The 26,995-nt window shown below is 42.7% G+C and overlaps 2 protein-coding genes and 1 pseudogene across 7 annotated transcripts in view; 2 read left to right on the top strand and 1 right to left on the bottom strand.

The window, feature by feature from the left end:
- Window positions 1-4,494, bottom strand: part of LARS1 (leucyl-tRNA synthetase 1) — a 49,536-nt gene extending 45,042 nt beyond the window's left edge. Inside the window, exon 1 of the mRNA XM_081136921.1 lies at window positions 4,314-4,494. Within this exon, the coding sequence (XP_080993047.1) occupies window positions 4,314-4,319 (6 nt within the window). The 5' untranslated portion in view covers window positions 4,320-4,494. The remainder of the gene's footprint in view (window positions 1-4,313) is intronic.
- A 1,609-nt stretch (window positions 4,495-6,103) lies between these two features.
- Window positions 6,104-6,556, top strand: LOC308555639 (large ribosomal subunit protein eL33 pseudogene; annotated as a pseudogene). The gene has a single exon. The product of its transcript is annotated as a large ribosomal subunit protein eL33 pseudogene (transcript).
- Window positions 6,557-16,970: 10,414 nt separating this feature from the next.
- The window catches only part of LOC308555796 (RNA-binding protein 27), a 65,823-nt gene continuing 55,798 nt past the window's right edge, over window positions 16,971-26,995 (top strand). For 3 of the 5 annotated variants that reach the window (XM_081134393.1, XM_081134390.1, XM_081134391.1), the window contains exon 1: window positions 16,992-17,233. In XM_081134393.1, the coding sequence (XP_080990519.1) occupies window positions 17,175-17,233 (59 nt within the window). In that variant the 5' untranslated portion in view covers window positions 16,992-17,174. Of the gene's footprint in view, window positions 17,234-26,995 lie in introns of all 5 variants that reach the window. The other 2 variants (XM_081134394.1, XM_081134392.1) reach the window with 1 other exon arrangement.

Genomic DNA, 26,995 nt, shown 5'->3' with positions numbered 1-26,995 from the left:
TCTCTTGGTACTCTGACCACATCTTAGTTCCACCACTTACTAGCTATAGAACACCAGACAAGTTCCTTAATCTTTTTAGGCCTGCCTTTCTCTATCTATAAAATGAGGGTAGTAATTATACCTACCTTGTATTATTATTATTATGAGAAAAGAGAAAATACACATGAAGGATTTATCGCGGTGCTGGACCCATGGTAAATGCTCAAAAATGTTAACCATGATCACAAAGAGACAACTAGACATCATGTGCTTTTTATTAGGTGTGAAAATGGCATTGTGGCTATGTTTTAAGAGAACGTATTGCCCTAGCCGGTTTTGCTCAGTGGTTAGAGCGCTGACCCGTGGACTGAAGAGTCCTGGTTTCAATTCCAGCCACGGGCACATAGCTACGTTGCGGGCTCATCCCGGCCCTGGTCAGGGCTCCTGCGGGAGGCAAGCAATCGATGTGTCTCTCTTACTTCAATGTTTCTCTCTCTCTCCCCCTTCCACTCTGAAAAGCAATGGAAAAAATATCCTCCGGTGAGGATTAAAAAAAAGAGAACTTATTATATTTTTTAAAAACTTACTAAAATATGTATAGATAAAATGGTACACTAAAAATTAGCTTAAAACCTGAGGGGGCAAGGATTCAGGTGAAAAATATATGAAACAAGATTGTCCCTGAGCTGCCAATTATTGAAGTTGGGTTATGGGTACACAGAAGTACAGAATACTATTATCTCTACTTTGTTCACTAACTAGATTTTCCAAATGAAAATTTTAAAAATAAATTTTTTAAAGTTTGCTACTATCGTTATTACATTACATCCTGAGGTCCCTCTAAAAGACTGATATACTGTGTAACTCAAAGGGATTAAAACTGTCAAAAGCGCTATAAAATAAATATTCCTATGATAAAAAGAAAATATTGTTTCCTCTTTACAATTAAATGATAAAATAAAAACTAATGTTCTATCCATGCTATTCCATGTTTACTGACTTGCACAATTTACTATTGTTAAGGTTTCCTCTGGAAAAAAGAAAACTTTCCTCATGGGAGGGTGTTTGCAAAAGAAATTCCCCAATTAGTTCACAATTAGGAAGAGCACAATGATTAAGAATGGGCTCCTGCCTGGGGGCATGGCTCAGCAGTGGAGCATCAACCTAGAATCCAGGAGATCGTGGTTTGATTCCCAGTCAGGGCACATGCCTGCGTTGTGGGCTCGATCCCCAGTCAGGGGGGTGCAGGAGGCAGCCGATCAATGATTCTCTCATCATTGATGTTCCTATCTCTCTCTCTTCCTCTCTCTGAAATCAATAAAGGTATATTTTTTTAAAAGGGGGGGGGGCTCCAGAATGGGACCAAATTAACCAAATTCCACCTCTCCTCTTAGAAGATCTGATGCCTTATTTTCCCCATTAGTAAAATCAGGATAATGACAGCACCTACTTCATAGGGTTGTGCTGACAGAATAATCAATCGATACATTTTAGCTATTATTACCATTGTTACTTGTTTTTTCCTAAAGGGCTCTCTTATTGAATTCTCCCAAGAAAACTAACCAATATCATGACAGTGTAAAAGAAGAATATTTTCAAAGGCCAAGAAGTGAATAAAGTGAAACAATATCATCTGCCATAAACAGTGCCAGTTTCCTTATATAAAACTTTAAAAGAAGGGGGAGCCCAGCCAGGTGTGGCTCAACAGTTGAGCATCGGCCTAGGATCCAGGCGATCAGGGTTCGATTCCCGGTCAGGGCACATGCCCGGGTTTCGGGCTGCAGCTGATCAATGACTCTCTCATCATTGATGTTTCCATCTCTCTCTCTCCCTCTCCCTTCCTCTCTCTGAAATCAATAAAGATAAAAATAAATAAATAAGTAAGTAAATAAATAAATAAAATAAAAGAAGGGGGAAATGTATTAAGGGCTTATAAATTGAAAAGCCCATTCCCATTAACGCCAATTGAAAAAAAAAAAAAAGGACCTGCAAATTGCACTGGCTAAGAATACCACCAATGTGGGATGGGGCTGGTGGCGAGGCATTGAGCAGCCTGGAACAAAAGAAAAGCATTGGACCAGGAACCAGAAGGCCTGGTTTTTCCAGGAAAGCACCACAGCACAGTGATTGAGAACGGAGTCAATCAGTTCACGTTCTAATCCACTTTCATCACGTACAGTACTAGCTATGTCAGTTACATTCCCTAAGTGCAATGTAACTAAGTGGGTCTCTTCATTTGTAAACTGCAGAGAGTGAGACTGTCTACCTCAGATTAGTGTGAAGATCCTATGAGATAGTGCAAATAAAACACTAAACACAAAGCGTAACACCTACGAAATGTTATTGACATGATTAGTCTTAAATCTGCTACAATTCCAATTTCAATAATTCTTCAACCCCACTGAGAACTACTGATCCTGACGCCTTCTTCACTAATCCTTAGACCCCTCCCACCTCAATCTTCACTGTTCCAGTCTTCACTTCTATCCCTTAAGCTCATCTGTAGAATCAATCGCTCCTTTGCCCTTGTCTTCATCATTCTTGCCTAACAAACTCCAACCCTCCTAGGCATTGCTCCGCGTCTTCAACGGATAGCTGACAACGGCAGGAGAAAAACACTTAACCATGCTGACTAGTCTGGATTTTTTTATTTTTTTATTGACTGATTTGAGAGAGAGAGAGAGAGAGAGAGAGAGAGAGGGAAACATCGACTTGTTGTTCCACTTATTCATTTATTGGTTGCTTCTTGTATGTGCCCTGACCTGGGATCAACCCACAACCTTGGCGTATCGTGAGGACGAGCTAACAAATCCAGCTACCTGGCCAGTGCCGATTAATCTCGATTTAATTCATGACCGCTAACTTCAACTGATGCCCAGCAATACTACTATTTTCTGAGACCCAGTTAAGTCACTCCAGTTAGTCACACCGGTGCTCCTCAAACTGAAATGCACACACTGGCCAGGGGGATAGCCGCCAGCCACGCGTGACCGTGATTTTAAAATTGCATTCAAAGTCAGCCCTGCCGTTGCACTCGCCACATCTCGAATGATCCACAGCCACGTGCGGCCGGTGGCTACCAGATCAGCCGGTGCCAAAGTTCTACTGAAAGCAGTGCCCTAGACAATTATTCCATACCTTCTCTCCCTCCTCTAACCTCCAACCCGTCCCCTCCCAGCCTTCCTTGTAGCCGATAATCTTGGTGCCTAATTCCTCGAGGAGAGAGAGGGTGAACGGAAAATTTCCGCAGCCCTCCCCCCATCACATCGACCGACGCAGAGGCACCTGTACCCATTTATTCTGCCTTCTCTCCTATTACTATAGACAACTGTGGCCCTATTTAACCCCTCCTCGGGTGCACTGGCTCCCGCGCCTCTAGCGCGGCTCAGGAACCTTGCTCCTGCAAGCCTCCCTGCAGGAGCTCCCCCGAGCGTGCAGGCACCGTGTTAGACAGCCCTCACCGCGCTCCGCCGGAGCTCCCCCGAGCGTGCAGGCACCGTGTTAGACAGCCCTCACCGAGGACCCCACCCCGCGGCGTCCCTCGACAGCGCGCAAGGCGCCCGCACTCACTAACCCCAGCCTCCCTTCCCATTCTTTCTTGAACGCGCCGGGCCCACTCTTCAGTCAGCAACCTGCATCCCCCCCCCCCATGAACCCTGCCCCCCAACTCACTCTCTTCCTCCTCCCTCCTTCCTGCAGCAGCAGCACCATCATCTCCCCCTGGACAGACCCCCTTTCAGACATACAAGCCTCCCTGCCGCTGCCTCTCCTGCACACCTCTTCCCGGTCCCGACCTCTGGGCCACAACACCACCTTCTCAGCAAAGCCTTTCTGGACCAACTTTGTAAAACTGCAGCGCCAACCCACCCTCCCTAGTCCCGCTGCCCGCTCTACTTGTTTTTTCTCCTTTACCCCTTATCAGCCCCTGACATATTTTACCCTATATTTCAGTATGTAGCCCACACACATATAAACACCACGAATGCAGAGATTTCTGTCCGTTTTACCGGGACGCGCTCGATGTTTTGTTGAAAGGAGGACTCGAGGTTTACCTACTCCGGTTTTAGAAACTTCGGTGAAGGAGCAACACAGGACGTTAAGGAGTCTGTGAAGTTCAAGACATCAGTTCCTGGCTCAGCGGCTAGCTAGGAAAGGCACATCCTCACAACGGACACGTCTTAAGCGTGGGGGGCAAGTCCCCCCTTCCCCCCGTCTTTAGAAAAGGATTCTTCCCAGCTGGACAGCTACCGCATGCAGCCTCTAGTTTTTGCAGAACACACACATCAGTGGGTTCTAGGGCCCGGCCAAGCAGACTCTCGTCCCGAAAAACTCACCGCCATGGCGCTGCTCAGTCGGCAATGCAAACCCACGACCTCGGCGATCACCCCCTAAAGGAGCAGTTACCTCCTTTACCCCTCCCTCCTTCTCGGAGCACGGAGGTCTCCCAAGATAGTGAAGCACACACGCCTGATGAGGCAATAGCCGGCTCACCAATAACTACCACCGGGTGCATCTAGTAGCCTGCTGGGAATTGTAGTTCCAAGGCCGCTAAACACCAAGTCCCAACAAGGCACTTGTTGACTACAATTCCCAGATAACAACGGGGCACCGGAAGTTGATCCGATAGGCCACTCTAAGATGACACCGGTAGTGATGTCGCTGGCACCTTGAACTACAAAGTCCATGATGCAGTTCGGAGTCGCAGACAGACTGAGGTGGAGCCCGGAGCCTTCCACCTTTTCACCCTCTGAGGGCTGGGTGTCTGTCAGGGTGGCAGGATGCAAAGTGTATTAGTCTTCAGTGACAGGTGCTAATTATGGCTTGCCACTGTGCAGTGGATATTTATTACAGTTGGTGGCATTCAGCAGCCCAGAATTTAGGCATTTTATAACCATTTATTAACAATCTCTATTTTTAAGAGAGAGGCTGGTAACCTACCGGCTCCCAGTGCCAGCCTCAGACTATTTCAACTGTGCTGCCATCCGAGGCTGAGCTGCCTGGTGGAGGGACCTGGAGAGTATTATGCTGAGTGCAATAAGCCAGGCAGAGAAAGACAAGCATCACGTGGTCTCGCTCATGTGGAATCTAATGAACAAAATAAACTGATAAACAGAGTAGATCCAGAGACACAGAAGCATGGGACAGACTGCGGGATCAGAGGGAAGGCGGGGTGGGGGTGGAGCTTAATTAAAGAATTTATATGCATAACCCATGCACACAGACAATAGTGTGAGGAAGGCCTGGGGCAGGAAGGGGGGGTACTGGGTGGAGGGGATCAATGTGGGGGGGCCAAAAGGGGACATCTGTAATACTTTTCGACAATAAAGATAAATTTTTTTAAAAAGAATTCCATGCATTGGTCATTCGGAAAATAGGAGTTATGTAGGTCTACCAAATGTTGACACATTTCATTAAGTAAATAAACTTAATCATTAAAATTAAGTTCTTCAGTCGCACTAGCCACTTTCCAAGCGCTCTCTATAGTTTATGTGGCTAGTGCTTACCATATCATCAGACAGTAATAGAACATTTCATCATCAAATAAAGATGTGTTGAAAATGGTGATTCCCCCTGGCCAGACAGTTCATCATCCTGGCAGGTTTCGGGTTCAGTCCCCCGTCAGGGCACATACAAGAAGCAACCAAAGAACGTATAAATAAGTGCAATAGCAGATCTCTCTCTCTCTCCTTTCCTCTCTCTCAATTTTTTTTAAAGATGTTTCTACTTTTTTTTTTTTTAAGGTAGTGATCCAAGGCTTTACACTTTCTGGTGGTCAGATTAGTTACTCTCACATACATTCATTTATTAATTGAGTCAACACTTATTAAGCATCTACAAAGCGCTTTGGGGGAGGGGGAAACCCAGAAGTGTGTCTTCCCGAAGGACTACTGGGGAATTTTTTTTAATGAGGAGGGTACAGGAAACATAAATGGTGATCGACGGGGACTTGGCTTGGGGTGGTGACCACACAATACAGTGTACGGATGATGTATTTGCAGAATTGTGCACCTGAAACCTGTATAATTTTGTCAACCAATAAATTCAATAAAAATAAAAATGTAGAATTTTATCCTAGGAAAAAAGAAAAATTTTATAGAAATAAATTTAAAATTATATGTGTAATATGTATGTATATTGTGAAACAAACTCAAAAAAAGTCTGGACTCTTTTCACCATCTCGCAGCCTGTGGAGACCTGCTGGGAACAGGACTTCCAAAGAGGCAAATACGTCTGAGAGGCTGTGGTCCAAGGCCATTTTTGCTGGCCATTAGCCGAGTCTCTCGAGCCAGAGGGAGCACACAGCTCTTCTTAAAATTGAAGGTGTTTATGCTAGAGCTGAAACTGAATTCTATCTATCTAGGCAAGAGATGTGCTTACGTGTACAAGGCAAAGAACTACACAGTGACACCTGGTGGCAAACTGAACAAAACCCAGGTAATCTGGGGAAAGGTAACTAACCTGTGCTCATAGAAACAGCAGCATGGTTTGTAGCAAATTCCAAATCAACCTTCCTTCTAAGGCCGTTGGACACAGAATCCATGTAATGCTGTACCCCTCAAGGATTTGGACTTATTGAAAAGTAAATAAATAAAAGTGGATTTTTTTCTCTTGTTAAAAAAAAAAAAAAACGAGTCTGGAGACTTTGACTGGAAATAAATGATAATTTATTTAAGGGCCTTAGAGCTTGCAAACATAAACACAACTAGACAATACCCAGAGCAGTCTGAAGATGAAAGAAAAGCTAAGCATTCGGTCCGGCCGGTGTGGCTCAGTGACTGAGTGTGGGCCCATGCACCAGGAGGTCACTGTCCAATTCCCCACCAGGGCACATGCCCGGGGTGCAGGCTCCATCCCCAGCAGGGGGCGTGCAGGAGGCAGCCGATCAATGACTCTCTCATCACTGATGTTTCTCTCTCTCTCTGCCTCCCTCTCTCTGAATTCAATAAAGACGTATTTAAAGGGAAGACAAAGCTAAGCATTCCTTCTAGAGAAGAACCAGTCAACCCCGCATTCTTAGTCCCTGGGTTGGTGATCCTCTAGATGACTGGTGGTCTGAATATCGGACGTCAGGCGGTCTGATACGTGAACATCCCTTCCTTAGTCCTTCAGGGGGTAATCAGAGGGTTACCTGGAGGTCTTACGTGCATCTAAGTGTCGGTGCAGGACCGGAAAGTTCAAAACTAATTTCCCAGGCTAGTTAAAACAAGAACAGAATCCTTTCCTCACGCCTCGGCCTACTTTATTTTAGTAGTGTAGCAGCTTGACTGCAGCAACTTCATTGTATTTCCACCCTACTCACATATACAGTTTTCAACAACTAGTTTTGAAGTACAGATCTAATGATGGCCTAACACCATGCCTGGCACGTGCTCACCCGGCGAGGGCACAATAAAAATGTGTTGAATGAAAGGACGAAGGAAGCTTAGGCCGTAGGGAAACCTACCCGTGGCACTCCTGCCTCTGGGCTCTTACGCCTACAAACACTCTCCATCACTTTCCACACCCTCTTCCGGTAGCTACTAACCATGTAGACATGAATTCCTGACAGCCAAAGTCTGGCTTAAACGTCCCCTCCTAGGTGTTCCCTGAAGTACCCCCTTCCTGCCCTCCCTTGGGAAAGTCATCTCCCTGAATTTTAACTACCCGTTTGTTTACCACTGACCGTAGGCTCCATGGCAGCAGAGGCTGCCTAGCACAGCGCCTGGCACGTAGTAGGTGCCTTATAAATATTTAACCAACGAATAAGAGAATCTGACTCATCAGCTTCCAATCCACATTGGTAACTGAAACTATTCATACAACAAATGTTTATTATAAGCACCTCCGAGGAGCCTGAGATAGAGCTGGGATAGAGTAAGAAACAAGACAGGCATGGGCCCTGCCCTCGTGGAGCTTACAGTCTAGAGGGACATTCCAGTGGAACATAAACAAGTAATCCTGTGATTACAAAGTATGAAGGTTATGCAAAACCTACTTCCCTGCTTCTTTCGAGGCTCATTTGGGTCCCATTCGTTCAAGAAAAATTGTTTACCTTCTGCCACGGGCAGGGCACTCTGCCAGATGCTGGGGACAGCAGTGACCGCCTTGCCGTCTAGGGGAAGAGACGTACATGAAGCAATGGCAGGGATGGGAGGCGGCCGCGGGAGCATTTTAGGCAAGGAAGGAACATGTTTCTGTCTGTGTTTTATGAAAGATCCTTCTGAAGGCTTGGGAGGGAGCAAAGCGGAAGCCGGGGGCTGCTGCGATGGTCCAGGTGAGAGGTGACGGTGGCTCCCACTTTGGTGGTGGCTGTCGAGGTGGAGAAACGTGAACAGATTCCAGGGATATTTGGAAAATAAAATGTATCCTAGTCACATGGCTTTTTCATTGGGAATTGCTGGGTTTTTGCTGGGCCATGTGGAATACCTTCCCTAGATAAAGGAAATGGAAAAGCTCGCGTATGGAGGAACGGCTCAGACAGACCAAGGTCGTGTTGGATTAGCTAGGGGACCTCGGGCGACACAATGAGCCACCCTGTAAAATAAGGGTGAGGATAGTAAGAACCTCATAGGATTGCTATGAGGATGAAAGAAATAGTATGGCCCGGTCGGCGTGGCTCAGCGGTTGAGCATCGGCCTAGGATCCAGGAGATCGGGGTTCGATTCCCGGTCAGGGCACATGCCGGGGTTGCGGGCTCGATCCCCAGTCAAGGGCGTGCAGGAGGCAGCCGATCAGTGACTCTCATCATTGATGTTTCTCTCTCTCTCCTCTCCCTTCCTCTCTCTGAAATCAATAAAGACATTTAAAAAGAAAAGAAAAGAAAAGAAATAGTATGTGTACAAACCTCATATATCTATCTGGCATATCGTGAGCACTTTAAAATGCCAGCTATTTTTATTATTGTCTTAGGAAAGCTGGTCTATAAACAGTGGTGTGATTACAATAGAAAAGTCTTACCTGTGCCCCATGGTGACCCCTTCTCGGGCCTCACTGAGCTCGCTGTCGCCGTGCAAGGGACTGTGTGGGGTCCTTCCCCAACGGTCAGCCAGCATCACCGTCATGCTTCAAAACCCCCAGAACTCTGCTCAGCTCAGTCGAGTCAGCATTTCTAAATTTAGGCCCGTAAAGCTATACTTAGCTTTGGCTTGTCTTTGATCACTTCTGTATTTGTTTTTCACGCATATTTACCTCACTTCTCTACCCTGGCATGACGCGGTCAAGGAAGACATTGGGGCCCTTCCTTAGACCCTTCTGCTCCGCAAGCGAGTGGCGCTCGGGGAACGTGGGTGTCACTTCCTTACGCTACTAAACACCTTCTGTTTTTAAATGATTTTTTTTCTCTCCATTAGTGTTCTGCCTTTACTGATATGCTTCCTGAATGGCGAACAGATTTTTATTTTATGTTTTTAATGATACAAGGAATGAATATAATATAAAAAGAAGAATGAAGGATCCTTTTGGGGCGCATGGGCCTAGCTGCCCCTGGGGGTGCTGTCTGTGTGGCCCTGACGGTTAACGGGCCTCAGAGGGAGGCTGTGTGCGTGGCTGTGCTAACGGGCTTTGGAGTAAGATGCTTGGGTCTGAGCCGAGCCTCTGGCCCAGGCCAGCTCTATTCCTTCCGCTCAGGACTCTGGGTCCTCACGTGTAAAATGTGGGTGATCGTAATACCTACCTCTTAGGCTTGCTGTGAGCAAATGAGCTCTACCAAGCCAGGCGATGAGCCCGATGGCTGGCTCAGTGTCAGGGCTCAAGAAACATTAAGCTCACGACGAAAGAAAGACAGGCAAAAAAGCGGAGAACGCCGGAAGCCAGTGTGATCAGTGCTACGGTCTGAACGTCTGTGTTTCCCCAAAGCTCACCTGTTGAAACCCTAACGCCCAATGTGATGGTATTAAGAGGTGGGTGCTTAGGTCCAAAGGATGGCGCCCTTATGAACGAGATTAGTGCCATATAAAAGAGACCCCCACAAACTCCCCGTCCCCCCTTCCCGCCTTGTGAAGATACAAAGAAAAGTGTGTGACCCAGAGCAGGGCCCTGGCTCAACCCCCTGGCACCCTGATCTCAGGCATCCCGCCTCCAGAACCGTGAGAAATACATTTCCGTTGTTTATAAGCCTCCCAGCCTGTGGTACTTCGCTGTAGCAGCCTGGACGGACTAAGTCGGTGGTTTAACAGAAACTCTAAACCTGACTGGCACGAGCTAGGCCCAAGTCGCCACGCTAATCAGGAAGAGCTTTATTTAGACACATGAAACCAGATTAGAGAAGCGGCACTTCTCGGGTACCAATATTTTGAGAAACCCCTCTTGCCTAATTTTCTTCTAACGTGGTAATATTTGCCATTCTCAGGAATTAGAAATCCCTCACTCATGCTACGCTGCTCCAGACGCAGGATCCACAAGCTTCAGTCGGCCACCCTGTCAACATGCCACAGAGCATGGCAGGGAAACGTGACACCCGGGTCATCAAAACCCTGCTCTCACCACCAAAGCCATCACCGTGGTGGAAAAGTCCAAGGACTCCTTAAGGAAGGGAGGGAGGGAGGGAGGGGGGCCTAGAGAAACAAGTAAAGACAACCAGTCACGTATCATTGAGATTCTAATTTCTGTATTTTTAAAATGTGTTCTGTGCACTTAGGATGTTTCCGATGCCTATTTTTACAGTATCAGTGAGGTCAGAGAGGTCTACGCTACATAAGTTGGGGCTGCAACCACGGTTCTACTATTTTTTCTCGTAGTTGCTCTGGCCCCCAGTGTGGCAGCCAGAAGTCAGCGTCTTCCTAAGTCTGCTCTTCCCCATAGTGCTGAGAGCGTGGGCACTAGGGTCAGGTTGCCAAATATCTTGGGGTCGTCCTCGATTCCTCTTTGTGTTTCATGCTGACAATGTGTCAGTGAAACTGACTGAGCCTACCTTCCGCATGTATCCAGGATTCAACTTTTTCTCACCATCTCTTCCACTGCGAGTCTAGTCCAAACCACCATCAACTTTCACTTGGTTTATTGCCTCCTAACTGGTTTGCCTACCTCCACTTTTGTCTCCTCCAGTCTGATGACCATAAGGCAGCCATAATGATCCCGTTTAAAAAAAAAAAAAAACAACCAAAAAACTAGATCAGATTATTTTATCCCACTGCTTAAAACCTTCAGTGTCTCTCAGTCTCACTCAGAATAAAAATCCAAAGTCCCTGCTGTGACCAACAAAGTCTTCTGTGACCTGGCCTCTACCTACCTCTCTAACCTCTTCTATTATCACTTTCCTCCTGGCTCACTCTGCTCCAGCCCCATTGCTTCCTCCTCTTTCCTGAAACATATCAGGGGGCTGCCTCAGGGTCTTTGCACTTCCCTGGAAAGCTCCCAATATCCAGACCACTGCTCAGAGTCTGTTTAGCCTGCTCGTCACTCTCAATCTTCTCACTTTGCCTTATTTTCTTTAGAGGAGTATTCCACCTGACGTATTATAGTTATTTATTTGTCAACATTCGCCTCTTGTTAAAATCCATCTCCCAGAGAATGCCTGTTTTCTTCACTGTTGTATCCCCAGGGCCTAAAACAGTGCTTTGCCTATGATAGGTTTTCAATCAATAGTTCTTGAAAGAAAGAAAGGCTGAATGCATTCACTGAAAGAGGCCAATCTATGCAAAGATGCTTGGCAGAGCACCCGGCACACAAGGAATATGAGTTCTTATTATATGATGTGTCCAAGTCCCAAGGGGCTATTCAATCCAAAGAAGAGAGGGCAGTTTTTTCCCTAATATCAGAGAGATAACCAGAGAGACTTGGAGTCTGGTCAGTCCACTACTGTTGCTGTTTCCTGCTGCAAATGAAAAATGTCACTACTGCGGTGGAGCTGTGCACATTTCTCCTGGATGCTTTTCTAATCTGCAAGGCTGTCAGATCTGGGTGTCCCCCCACCCCCACCCCAGGTCCAGCAGGAACCCATGGAGCCCTCAGCAAATAGGCAAGGACTGGTTCTGGTATGTGCACACCCAGAGATGCCACTTTGGATCTTTTCTTCCTGGCAAGACTACTCTCAACTGTATGAAGCAACTTTTTTAAAAATTGACATACTTGTAGTCATATGCAGTTGTAAGAAATAATGCAGAGAGAACTCTTGTACACTTTTCCCAATTTCCCTAACAGTTATTGTTTACAAAATGATAGCATAATATCATAGTCACAATTCTACCTTGAGCCCAGCTGGCGTGGCTCAGCGGTTGAGCATCGACCTAGGATCCAGGAGATTGTGGTTCGATTCCCGGTCAGGGCACATGCTCAGGTTTTGGGCTCAATCCCCAGTCGGGGGCGTGCAGAAGGCAGCTGATTAATGATTCTCTCATCATTGATGTTTCTATCTCTCCCTCTCCCTTCCTCTCTCTGAAATCAATAAAGATATATTTTTTAAAAATACTGACCTTGATACAAGCTTTACTTGTATTCATTTGTGCATGTTTCTGTGTATATATATAAATTAAATTTTATACAATGTTATCACCTCTGTAGTGTCTGTATCCACTACCACAGTCAGGATACAGAACAGTTCCAACAGCAGAAGGATCCCTCATGTTGCCCTTTAATAACCACACCCACTTTCCCTCCACACCCCCATCTCCCTCCTCTGCTCTGAAAATTATATAATTTTCAAAATGTTACATAAATGGATATATATCTACATGTATATAATATGTAACATTTGGGGTTGGCTTGTCTCCTCACTCAGCCTAATTAATCCAAATTGTTGCATGTATCAATAGTTCCTTCCTTTTTATTGCTGAGTAGCTTGGTCTGCTACATATGTATCACAGTTCGTTTAACCACTCACCTGTTTAAGGTCATCTGGGCTCATTCCAGTTTTGGACTATTATAAATAAAGTTGCTATAAACATTCATGTGCAGATTTTTGTGTGTGAACATAAGTTTTCATTTCTCTGGGATAAATGCCCAGGAGTGTAATTGTTGGGTCATATGGTAGTTGCAGGTTTAGTGTTTAAAGAAAATACCAAAACCAATTTGTTTTTCAGAGCGGCTGTACTATATTTTACATTATACTGGCAAAGTATGGGTGATCCAGTTTCTCTGCATTTTTATCAGTATTCAGCATTGTCAGTTTTTAAAATATTAGTCATTTTTATAGTTATGTAGTGTGAAGCAATTTAAAAAAACTTATAGTTCCAAGAAAACAAATCTACATTTCCATAACAAAGAGAGACTATCAGATTGACTGGTTTGTAGGCCAACTCACCTTGTCTTTGTATAACTAAGATTCAAGCGACTTTTATTGAGATGACTTTTCTCTGAGCCAGCTGGACTGCTGCAGGTTACCCAGACTCAGAAGAGACTGATATTTGATGGTTGTATTGTTTAATTAAATTATCATCTATAAGTGCACAGGCAAGAGAGGCCCTGCTTATAAGTATGAGCGTCTTAGTTTGTAATTCAACCAAAGCTTAGTTTAATTGCATGTAAGGGAAGCACATTGTGAGTGTAAATTTCACAGAGAAAACTGAAAAACGACTCGCAAGCTCTTTTATTGTACATCTGGGACAGCTCTGGCCACAGGGTAGAGACTAAGTACAGACTTAACAAAACAATTCGTGGGCATGACCTACTCTATCCTGGAAGGCCTGTCTGCCCCGTCAATGCTCGTGTGAAATCTCATTGTTGACAGTTTTTTCTGGTTGAGGCCCAGTTATCCTCAAGCCGAGAAAGGGAACTTGCCCTGAATACGGATGGTTGAGATGTCTGTTCTTCTTGGAGTCACTCTTTTCTTTTCAACGCCCCATGTTAATAATCTCTTTGTTCTTAGATAAATCGACCTCTCTTTCTCTCTCCTCCTGTGAAGATAAAACTGAGAAAAAGTCAATCTTTGTTAAGTATCTATTTTATCACCCACCTTAATTAAGGAAAGAACATTTATTTAAAATCAGTCTTGCTCAGTGGTTGAACGTTGACCTATGAACCAGTAGGTTAGATTCCTGGTCAGGGCACATGCCAGGGTTGTGGGCTTGATCCCCGGGGTGGGGGGTGGCGTGCAGGAGGCAGCCGATCAATGACTCTCTCATCATCGATGTTGCTCTCTCTCTCTCCCTCTCCCTTCCTCTTTCCGAAATCAATAAAAACACATGAAAAAATAAATCAGTCTTACTGTCTATTATTCAAGAACAGTGCCTAAAGATGGTAATGGGCTTGATACATATTTGTTGAATGACTTTTGAAGGATCCACATATTTCAAATTTCGTTGTTTGATAGTGAGATGGTTATAGGTGTGGGCTTTGGAGTCAAACACACATGGTCAAAGCTGGGCCTTTCCACTCATTGGCTTCATGATCTTTCTGGGGTGCAATTTTCTTGTCTGTAAATATTGTTTACTACACAGGGGTACTGTGAGGATGAGAGGCAATCATACACTAAAATATTTAGCATAGGGCATGCACTCAACAATTTTGGCTAGGATTATGGTTTCCGATGCCCATTAGACCACTAGAATCAGAGTTCCCAAAAGGCAGGGAATGGATATAACTTTTCAAACTTCTATCTCTGTCCCAGCCCAGAGCACAGAATCTGGCATATGGTAACCAGCACTGAATATCAGTGCGTTGAATTAATACATATACATATGCATTGCATTCAGGAGAGCCCAATAACTGTATGGCTGAAATCAAGGCCTCATTCATTCATGGACTGCAAATGAGTCAGTTCTATGCATGGGATGAATGCTACTGAATAACGTACAGTATACGGAAAATTCTGGGCCATGGCTACTGACCAAATTTGAACCAGCTACTTAGCAAATGGAGTGAGCCAGGCAATGAGAGCGGGATTGACTATAATGTGCCCCCTTCCACTTCTGGAAAAGCAACTCTTCTATAGATGCTCCTTTTTCAAGGAGTCGTTGGGGATTCACTATCTACATTAATTCAATAATGTATTCAGCCTAGAAAAGTAATATAATAACGTCACAATTTGAAAAAATAGAGGAAAGAAAAAAAAAAGATGATCAGGGTCCCCCAACCCAAATATGACTACTGTAACCCTGGCTGTTCCACTCCCTACAACGTGCAGATCATGCCCTTGGTCGCTCGGAAGCCAGTGTCTCGGCACCCTCACCTCTGACACAAGGCCCTGCAAAATTTGTCCTATAAATACATTTGAAAAGCACTTTGAAATTCTTGCAGAGGAGTGATTTATTGTGGCAAAGGCGATTCCTGTTCCGTTTCTACCATCCTATCAAGCTCCTGTCCGGCCTTAGGCCTAATCAAATCACTTTTACATCTTTCTCTTTTAAATGTGTGCCCTTTTGGCATAACATTTTATCTCCTGAGGGGAAGTAAGTAAAGGGGGAAATGTAGGAAAGCATAAAGGAAGGGTAGGAGAGAGGGAAAAACAGGCAACAGTTGCATGTGAGAAAGATCAGGGCTTGTTGTGAGAAGATCTGGTTGCTACTCGGCTCCACCTGCAGACGGGTGTGATGCTGGGCGAACCACTCAGTCTCCCTGCTTTTTCCTCACCTGCAAAGCTGGAGAGAGATGTCAGTGAGCGTGGTTTATTAGCTGATTGCTAAGTGCATTTCCTTTTTATTACTTTGTATCAAGGGGTACACCAACTGAAGCCGGCAAGCCGAACCCCATGGGCGCCTGTCCCTGCACACCTGTGAAGTGACCGTGGCTTTTTACACTTTTAAGTGGTTGAAGGGAGAAAAAAATCAAGAGAATAGCACGTTGCGACATGTGAAAATGATCTAAAATTGAAATTTACATATAAGCTTTATTGGGAGGCAGCTGCCCTCGTTTGTTTACATATTACCTGTGGCCTGTGTCATGTCAAGAGGGCAGAGGCCGCGTGGCCCACCTCACCAAAAATACTTACTATCTACCCCTTTACAGAAAAAGTTTGCCCATACCTGCCCATTGTGTATAGAGTACACCTGCTTATTTTGAGTTGACCCCTCTCTTTTATATGAGATGTGTGCTCATCGGGTATTTTTCAAAATATTATTATAATGCATAATCCCATAAACTGTCCAGCTTCCTAAGAAGAGGGACTGGGCTTGCTTTGTTCACAGTTAGAATCCTAGTGCCTTACACGGTGCAGGCGTAGAGCAGGTGCTCAGTATTTGTTGTTGAATAAACATTTGAACACCAGTGCCGAGCCAATTTCAAACCTCCAAAAGGAATTTCTCAGCTAGTACAAGCTAAGTTGCCTATTTCGGTAATTTAGATTTTTAAAAAAATATTTAAAAAGACTTTTTTGCTGACCAAAATTCTCCCTACAAAAAATAAATAAATAAATAAAATAAAATAAAATAAAAATTAAAAAAAAAAATCCCCCACTGAATTTTAGATATGCAATGAAAAGAGAATTTAAAAATATATACATTGGAATAGTTTTTCTGCCTAAATAAAGCATACATGAAAAAACTGGTAAAATTGAAATGGCCTCAGCCTTTTGCATCCGTGCGCCACGTTTTAAAAATGACGATTATTGGAATCCAAGGCATGGTTGTCAGAAACGTTCTGGGTAATTTAAGCAGAGCGGCAAAAAAAAAAAAAAAAAAAAAAAAAGCAAGCGTGTGCGCCGAGCAAAATGAGGGTGCAAGGAAAAAAGGTAAAATTTTGCATTCCTTGCAGCGTGAACGTGTTGCATGTTGTGCTGCAGATTTCCTACAGCTGAGTCATTTCGGGACACTAGTGTGTGTTTCCAGGAAAAAGGAGAGGAAGGAAGCAGGCTGAGGGGCTCGCCGGGTTCCCCCAGGCACTCCCGGCAGCAGACACCAGGATTCCGCGGCGGGCGGCGGCATGGTCAAAAAAGGCGCCGCGGCCCCTTTAAGAGGCACAGCACCTTCTCCAAGATACCATCTTGCACCAGGAGTTCACGTAAGCTCTCTACCTACCTTGCTATATCCCTCCTTAACTGGGTACGACTGGTCGGCGGGGCGAGCGAGCCTTCCCATTGGCTTTGCGTGCACGGCCCTCTCTCTTTGATTGGCCCTGGCGCCGGCCACTCGGCGCTAACTCCCGCCCTCCTGAGCCGTTGAGCTAGGTTGAGTGAGGGCTCTTGGGTTAGTTCCTGTTAGGCCCCGGCCGGGGGAGTAGGTAGAAGTCTCGTAAGATGCCCGGTGGGCTGGGGCACCGGGGGCTGTGAAGAAGGCGTGAGGAGGCGACGAGGGGAGACCGCGGCAGGCCCGAACGAGAGCGGCGGCCGAGCCCGCCTTCCCTGCACCATGCTCATAGAGGATGTGGATGCCCTCAAGTCCTGGCTGGCCAAGTTACTGGAGCCGATGTGAGGGAGCCCGGCCGGGCCGGGGTGGCGAACGTGGGCGTTGGGGGCCCGCGGGGGCGTGGGGGAGGGGAGGCGGCGTGAGGGAGGGCGCCGCGGGGGGCCGCGGTCCGGAGGTCCCGGCGTCGTCTTCCCTGTAGTACTATCACCATTGTGGGGGGGAGGGGAGGAGAGGAGAGGAGGAGAGAGGAGGAGAGGGGAGGGAGGGGAGGAGAGGGGAGGGACGGCCAGGGCCATGGAGACCGTGCGGCTGTGGGGCCTCCGGGGAAGGGGGTTTCTAAAGTGGAAATCTTGGGGTGCTGGAAGGGGCAGCAGGAACCGTGAGGGAATTAAAAACATTGCTGTTTGAGAACTGATAGCAGGGCTATCGAGGGATTTTTTTTAAGTGTGGAGAATTGGCATCTTGAAGGGACTAGCAGGACGTCGAGGGCTTTCCAAACAATATCGTTCCGGGACTGAAAGCTGTAGAAACCGGAGCGTATCCAGGGCCTTTTCAAAACGTGAGGGCCGGGAGGGAGGGCAGGGACCCCGAGGGCTTTACAGCCATGACGGACGAGCTCTGAGAGTTCAGGAATATTAAAAAGTATCTGACAAATGGCGGGGGGGGGGGGGGTGAGATGAAAGGGAAATGTAGGCATTGAAGTGTTGGGGGGAATTACTGGGGAGCTGATAAGTATGAGAGCAAGGATTTGAATGATCAGAAATAATATGGAGGAGTGGATAGTACTGGGGGAATTGGTGATGTTTAGATACCATAGGGGGTTGGGGAAAAACTGAGGTTTTTATGCGTTTGACTGGGGGGTTGTAAGGGCTTCCCTGCCACCTTCTGTTGTTTTTGGAGGAGGGGCTGCAAGGGGTGTCCCTGCAGCATCTCGCGATTTTTGGAGGAATAAAAGGGGTAGTGGACAGAATAAGAGTTTTGTAAATATTGTTGAGAGGGCAGCTGGAGATAAGTGAGGCGTAGGATTATTGTGGAGGTGCTGAAAAGAAGGAGGGGCTTGTTTTAAAATAAAAATTTTTGGGGTAAGTAGTAGGGACCCACGAAAGGGAGATATCAACTTTTTGTTTGTTTTGTAACCATTTTAAAGGGGCAGGAGTGTGTATTTGGTCTGCTGAGGTTTACATAGCTGGTCTCTGAAACACATCTAGACCGAAGGCTGAAGGGAGGATTGGAGAGAAGTGGTATCTTTAACCCTCTTGGGGAAGGAGAGGGAAGGAAAGGAGAGTTTCCAGCCCCCCTCCTCGTTTCTGCTGCTTCTCTTCCTACTGGAGGTGAGGGCTTCCTGGAGGTGAGGGCTTTCTGGCAGAAAGAAAAGGAGTAGAGGAAGAAATGGGCAGGCTTTGCTTCATTCAATCAGGTCACATTCGTGGGAAAATGGAGTTTTTTCAGAGGCGTGATGAAGTTGGGGCTGTTGAGAAAGCTACTTCCCTGTTTACTTTTTGGTCCTCCTGAGAAATCTTGTTAACCCACTCCTGTTGTTTTGCTGCTTTGGTTTCTTGAGGTGGGATGGTAACACCTAGGAGGAGAGTCATCTGCAGCCCAGTGTGTCAGCCTCGGGACGGCAGGGTGGATGAGGGAGGCAGCACTGAAGGAATTTGGATGTCTGACGTGGTGTGGTATTTGCGTTCTGAAGGTGAGGCTGTGCGTGCAGCACAGGTGTGAGTAAACGTACACTACGGGCTTCTGAGTCTTACATTAGTGATGTAGTTAACGTGAAAATGACTTACTGACACAGTTGAAGGTTTGTAGGCGAACTGGGCCTCCTGAATGTGCATCCTACTTTTTCAACAGTAAAAAGTTTTGGAGCACAGAGATGGAGATGGATTGTGATGAAGGTGAGAAGTAATGAAATTGATTTAGTAAAATTGACCATATGTGGAAAAGGCTGAGAAAAAGAAAAAAGTCTGTGTTTAAAAATTCTTTATCTTTATGCTATTTAACATTAAAAAACAAAAGCAAAAACGTGTCTCTTGCTTTTGTACACCTGCTATTTATGTTGCCTTTGTGTGTGTGTGTGTGTGTGTGACAACTTTTCATACAAGCTCTGGTTTTGTTTGTTGGTAGAGATCCTTTTAAAAATATTAAATGTATATTTTATGTCTTAGGTAGAAGGTGACAAGTATTAATATTATAGTTAGTTGCTTTTTTTTTAAAGCTCCCTAAAATGTTTTACTCTGATAGTGTTTTTTGTTTGTTTTTTTCTTAATGTCAAAATTTAGTTTGGGTAGGAAGTTAAGTCTCCTAAGGGTCTTTTCATTCTGCTTTTTGGGCTGTTCATTTTGGTAAGTGTTCATAGATATTCAGTAATTTTCATGGGTAAAAATTATCTTTCAGAATGATTGAGTTTAGTTTCCCCATTTGTTTTCAGTTTATGTTCAACTTAAAGCACATATCATACTTCGTTTCTTCCTATTCTCTTTAACTTTTGTTACTTTTTTAGAATTAAAAAAGATATAGAATTACTACAACTTAGACTTTAACAATATAGTGGCATTCATAGATTTAGAAAATAAAAATATATTTTTAAAAAATACATATTTCTTTGTTGTTGTTTTTTAGAAAGAAAGGAAGGGAGAGGGAGAGAGAGATACTGATGAGAGAGAACCATCAACATCGATTGGCTGCCTCCTGCATGCCCCCACTGGGGATCAAGCCTGCAACTGCAACCTGGGCATGTGTCCTGACCAGGAATCGAACCGATCACCTCCTGGTACATGGACTGACGCTCAGCCACTGAGCCATACAGGCCGGGCAAAATACTGACTTTTAACTCACATAAATAATGGTATTGGATGGAAGTGTTAATAAGAAATAGTAAATGCAGATGTCACATATATTTTCATTCTTAGTATGTTGTTATGGGAGATTATTTTTGTTTGTTTAGACATCCTAAAATGTAATAAATGATATGCTAAAGAGGGTTGTATTTGTAAATTTACTTTTTGCATATTCCAGATTTAAGGAAATTTTCATGGCTGATTGGCATGTTGCTACAACATAGCATTTCAGAGCAGTTGTTAAGCTTTCAGATAACCGTAGTTGCAGTGGGTATGTTGGAATGGTACGATGGCACATGATTTCCCACTGCATTTTCTTATTTAGCTTAATTTCCAGTTAACTAAATTTATGAAAATTTTTCATTTGTAGGGGTTTTTAAGCATGTTACAGCTTATCACTGGTGAAACAAAGGCATGTAATGAGGTATTTGTAAACCAATCCAGTTTACATGTGATTATTCCCTATAGACAAGTTAGAAATATCATGTGCTGTTAAGAGCTATCTGTTACCTTCCACTCCTTTTGTAGATGTGGGACATATCTATTATTTGTACTAGAGGAAAGACAGGAGGAGGGAGCCTGGAAGAAATGACTCCTTAACTGGCTGGGAAAAACCCAGTGCCGTTTTTGTTGGCAATGTAGTACAGGGGAGAAAAACCATATTAGTCAAGAAGTTTCTATCTCTTTTCCTACTGCTGCATAAACAGACTGAAATCACAGATCTTGTTTGGGGGGCCTCATCTTTTCTCACTTTAAAAATATCCTAGCCTGGCAGGTGTGGCTCAGCGGTTGAGGGTTGACCTATGATCCAGGAGATCAAGGTTCAGTTCCTGGTCAGGGGCATATGCCTGGGTTGTGGGCTTGACCCCCAGGAGGGGATGTGCAGGAGGCAGCCAATAAGTGATTATCTCATCATTGATGTTTCTCTCTCTCTCTCTCTCTCCCCCCCTCCCTTACTCTCTCTGAAATCAATAAAAACATATTTTTAAAAAAACTTGAAAAAATATCCTAGGTATCCTAGTCATAGAGGCTATGTAGGGATTATGCACAATTAGGAGATGTTGTGATTTCTATCAGAAATAACTGTTCATTTTAAGTATGGGAATCCCTAAAAAGTAAGATTCTAAGTAAATCTTTGGGATAAATGAATCAATGAAGACATTTCTGCAAGTTTAGAAAAAGTTCAGGTAATCAGTTTTCAATAACATGCATTAGTACCAAAAATGTCTTTAATGGGGACTGTTTTAAGTTACTTGTATATATTTTATATATATATATGTGTGTGTGTGTGTGTGTGTGTATAAACATATGCAATTCACTGCTGCTTGTTTGGCTTATTGTAAAAATTAGTCTTTTTAAAGAAGGGTTTGTAATACTTTTTGGAGAGTTGCACCTATCCACCCATCCATCCATTCGTCCGTCCTAGCAAGGCATGATTATGTGAATCAGGCCATTTAGTTTCTAGTTCTATGTCTTCAATTCACTGTGCTATTTTGGAGAAATTGTCTAACCTTTTTCTGTTAAACAGTTAATTTTATTAGCCGCCTTCTACCTACCTCACAAACATGGTTTGACTGTTAATGATGCAGACTTACTAGTGCTTTGTGTACCTCAGAATCATTAAATATAAATGAAATTTCATGGTTTTGAAATAGGAAAATATACTAAACTCTTTCTGCAAAAATATTTTACTTACTAATGTTAAGCACCACTGCCACTTACAAAATAATAGTCTAGTGCGTGACAGAGCTAGAGTCTCATTGCAGTCTGAAAAGGCAGGAACAGGTATTGCTAGTGAAAGCCATAATCAGGCCATATCAAGGTCTTTGTAAGTGTACTAGGAGATGAATATATTGCCATCTCTGATGGAAAAGGCAGCAATAAAGTTCATAGACTGAGGTTATTGGTTCATATTTATTGGTTCAGTGGTCCCGTGGGGGGGGGTATACTGTGGTTTAGCTCTATGGAGTTTACATGCTGATATAGATTTGCAATCCTTATCAAGTTAAACTCTGACTAGTAATCTCTGCAGTTGCTCAAATGGTAGGAAAAATGATCACCTTGCAGCTGTTAGACCTGACCTCCCTGATAAATAAACTGCTAGGGTGAAATGAGTATTTTGGTGGTATGTTCTTAAGGTTGAAAAGTACTGATAATTTTCTACCATGTACTTAGTGGCTTCGAAGAATTAGTGTGCCTTTAAAGTGCTGTGGGATTTGTTTGAGGAGACCATTCACTGTTTCATAGAAAAGGACTCATTTTGACCAGAAAACTTCTTGGCAAGTTTTAGGATTCTAAGTTAAGAACATATTTGTTCTTATGTCTTTTGGTCTGACTCCTAAGTATGTCTGACTTCATTCTTCCTGGCCCAGTTGTTGAAAGCTAGAAGCCAGAAGTTGCTTTTATAGCCCTGTGTTTCCTACCACTGTCTTCTCTCACCCTCTCACAGTGTTGTTACTTCATTATTAAGCCCCCTTTTAACCATTTGTTATTTCGTACTGTAATTCTTCGTTTTCACACCCATCTCTTGGCCAGGGACTGCAGGGCAAAGTCTGTCTTGTTCAAAGTAATTCCATTACCTAGCAAGATGCTCGGCACTTAGTAAACGTTCAGTAAATGTTTAAATGGATGCATGTGCTCATATGTATATTTCGGTTGGTGAACAATTAGAAAAGCAAGATTTCTTTTTTTAAATAGTCCAGTTTTCTGGGTATACTTGGTTGGTGACTGCTGCTCTAGGAGCCATAGTCCAAATATCAAAGTGATGTTTGCAGCTGACAGATGTATGTATATGTATTTTTCCCAAAATAAATCTGTGGGTATTTTATTTCACGTCATATTTGTTCATATAGGCCCCTAATGAAGGGAAAGATGAAAGCTCCTATTTGAAAAGAAGTAGAGGTACTAACACTTATGTCTCTTTAACATGTGTTAACATGGTCTCAGACCTCAATAGTTACTCCTTACCCTCTTGGGTCAAATGAGCTCAGATTTTTACTTATTTTCCCAGCACTGTCTTATCAAAGGAATAATCTGAACACAAGTCTTAGAGGCAGACTTTTTGTTTTCTTATTTACTTTTTTTAAAAATAAAGTAATAATAAAAGCATTATTGCATTACAGCAAATACAGAAAAGAGAGAAAAGAGTAAACGTTTTGGGGTGTATTTATTTCCAGTTTCTCTTCAGTGTGTGAACTTTCTTGTAGCTGTAATCAGACTCAAATACACAGTTTTTTATCTTGATTTCTCCAATTGACTACATCAGAAGCATTTTTTGTATTTTGTGTATTGCTTTTTATAACCATCACTTTGAATGCCTAGTGTTTCATAAACATTCAACAATAAGAATGGTTATCTTGACTTTACTTTTTCTGTTAAAAATAATGCTGTTTTTATACAGTAAACGTATATCTGTATATTTTTAGTGTCTTTTAGGTACCAGCGGTATTTTCTATATTTGGCTTTATTCTGAGACTAATTTCCCATAAGTACAACTACTATGCAGGTCAAAAAATGTGAACATTTTTAATGGTTGTAGATACACATTAGGATCAGGAGGTTTTACCCCCTGTAGGCCCAATGGCATATTCATTAAGTATCTCACCTTTGAAACAAAAATCACACAAAAGTAAAACTTAAAATTGAACCCATATTCAGAAATGTAGGTTTTTCTCCTGAAAGTGAAGAAGAATTAAGTAGTCCTGGCTTTTCCCTGAGACAGGTAGACTAGAGTGGTTTGTTAGTGGTGCTTCTTGGCTTGGGACCTAACATAAGGAAGGACCTTTACTTCTGGAGTTTAGGATTGGGTGTGCGCCTGAAATCTGTAAAGCTGATGCACCAGCTTATCAGATATGTCATATACCTGCAGTGGAGATTTCAGTAAAGAGCAGAAAGACAAATTTGAGGTTTTTACAGTAAGATATTTTTAGGGTGATATTTCTGTTAACTTCCCCTGATAAAAATTAATCCAAATTGCTTTTTATTTTTTAAATAACTTAAAAGATAGTTGATTGAGACATGTCTTAGAACATTATTATGCAAGATGTGAATTTTAAGGTCCTTATATTTGTAACTTCCATTAAACTTCAGGAACTTCTTTTTTTGTGTGTGTTTTTTTTAACTGAAAGGTAACTGTTGGTTGAGACTTAGGATACATTAATTTGACATGTAGATATACATTAGAAAAGTGTATGTGCTGTGAAATAGATTTTACTCATGTGGAATTGTAGCTGAGTTTTATTCCTGGGGTAAGCTGTCTGCCTGATTTTGAGCAGATCACTTAATTTGTCTAAGATATGCAAATTTGGTTATTGGTAAAATGAATAATTCATTGATTATGCTGTGAAGACTATTTAAAGACTGTAGGAGAATTGTAATTTTAGATAGATATTATTACCTCTTTAAATCTCTTTGTTATAATAGAAGCCCTTTTTTGTCTAGAAATGTGTTTAACATAGCCAAGAATCTAAAATTTTCAAATCTGTTTTATTCCAAAATATGCTTGTTCCTATAGTTAAGCAGAAATGAATTTTCATATGAGCTTTGGTTACAAATAAATAGCTGAAAGGTTTTATTCTTGATAGGTATTACTTCCTGGGTAAGAGAAATAAGAGGTGGCTCTGTATTTGTCTTGTAATCTGTCAAAGATCTTAGACATACACACATTTTTATGACATTGCTGGATGTCTTGTTGGGCTGCTATTAGCATGCTACCATAGCTACTACAGTATTGTTAGTTTTTAAAGATTATATAGTAAGGGGCAGTGAAAGAATAAATAAGAACAAACATAAACATATAGAAATTACAACATAAAACTCCTCAATGTGTTTAAGTTTCACCATTCAATTGGTGTCAGTTATTATTTCAGACAGCCAATTTCCCTCCTAGGGCACTTTATGGATACATATTAGGAGCTATTAATTTAAATGGCCCCATTCCTTTGGCTATGAACATGCTTTTGTATTTTGTGTAGAATTCTATCAGTTATTAACAATTAGTTCACTTACATTAAATAAATATTTAGAATCTGCTATCACTCTCTTTTCTTGGTGTCTTGCCTTTTTCTACTCTTTTACCTTCTCGTAACTATTAATCTTGAGTTTTAGCACTATCACATCAAAATGTATGTCATCAGGAACAGCCTAACTCTGCATTTGTTTTTCAGAGTCGGAATACTAAATATATGTATAAGACATATGGGTACGTTTAACCCATCTCGTTTATCCAGTAATCTGAATGTTTTGCTTGTTTTTAACTATAACCCTCATATCCTTACCCAGCATTATATCGTCAGGTTGTGAGTCTCCCTGAAAGTTCTCATAGCACCAGAGAAAATAACATTGCCTCTTTATACCATTCTTACTTATTTTTAAAAATCCTTTTCTTTCTGTGTTTAGAATATTTTTCTTATCTAGAATCTGAACTTCCTAAGTAAAGGTAGAAATGTGATCCCCCCTCATTTGAATGTTGATTAGAATTATACTGATCAAATATCTTAGTGTACTCAGGAGTGAAATTAAGTCTACCTACATATCTCTGTTTTGAGGTATTTATGGAATAGCCAAATTCGACATGGCATGTGTCACGTTTTTGTTTGTTTTAATATCTTTATTGATTTCAGAGAGAGGAAGGGAGAGGGAGAGAGAGAGATAGAAACATCAGTGATGAGAGAGTCGTCATTGCGCGCCCCTGTCTAGGGATCGAGCCCGCAGCCTGGGCATGTGCCCTGACTGGGAATCCAACCGTGATCTCCTGGATCCTAAGTTGATGCTCAACCACTGAGCCACGCCTGGCTGGGCTGTAACATTTTTTTGGAAATGCTGTATGTCCATTTTTAGAATTTAGCAGTTGGATTTACTAAGGTAACTGCTCATAATTCTCCAAAATGTAATTTATGTATTTTGCTTAAGAAAAATTCTAGCTTTCTTTTATTTATTTATTATTTTTTTAAATTTTAAATATATCTTTATTGATTTCAGAGAGAGGAAAGGAGAGAGAGAGAGACAGTGACAGAAACATCAATGATAAGAGAGTCATTGATTGAGCCTGCAACCCAGGCATGTGCCCTGACCGGGAATCGAACCCCGATCGCCTGGATCCTAGGTCGATGCTCAACCACTGAGCCACGCCCGGCCAGGCCTAGCTTTCTTTTAAATTGCATGTTTTTATTAATATGTAACTCATCATCTTTGACACTTATAGTCTCTCCTAGTGCACTTTGACTCTTGCCCATGATGTATTTTTATTAGGTCTGAGTTTTGTAAAATTGAGAGTCATTGAAATTTGCTTTCTTAGAATTTGGTGCATAAATGTGCATAGATGTTTTAAAAACCAGCCTTTCTCACAAAATATTAAAACTGGCAATGAAAAAATTCTATTTTGTTGAATTATGAACTCTAAAAACATAGATTAGAAGGAAGTAAAGGTGCTTGTGGTTGGTCTTTTTTTTGTTTGTTAATCTCCTAAAGTTGTCGGAAATATGATTGATAATAGAGCTGAAACTAACTTTCTAATTGACAGTGAAGGTCCAACAAGATTAGTTGATTGAAATAGTGTTTTGCAGGGATATGATCACTATGCTTGCATGTTGATTTTAATTACTGCCATTCTGAATTTTTTCATTTTACCTTTACAACAACTCTATGAAGCCACAAAAGATAATGCGTTACTTAAATGTATATTTATGAGGAAAATAGAATATTAAAAATACATATTATTTACAACATAAAACTTTCAGTTTCATATAATGTAGATAAAATGTTAAGTCTGACAGATTACTCTATGTCAGGAGTTGGCACCTCAAAGATCATGTGTTGCCCTGGCATAGGAGATACTTTACGTTGTCAAAGTCAGGTTACTAGTTGATTGGAGGGGGAAAAAAGTGAAGTAGGTAAAGGTTGGCGCTGTTGCCCTTCCACCACTTTTCTTAACCTTTCTGTTCTGACTCCCAGTTCGTTTCTCTTCCTTATAGCTAATAAAGTGTTTGC

The sequence above is a fragment of the Miniopterus schreibersii genome, assembly GCF_964146895.1.
Source record: "Miniopterus schreibersii genome assembly, chromosome: 4".
NCBI lineage: Eukaryota > Metazoa > Chordata > Mammalia > Chiroptera > Miniopteridae > Miniopterus > Miniopterus schreibersii.
This window is presented reverse-complemented; position numbering and strand designations above follow the sequence as displayed.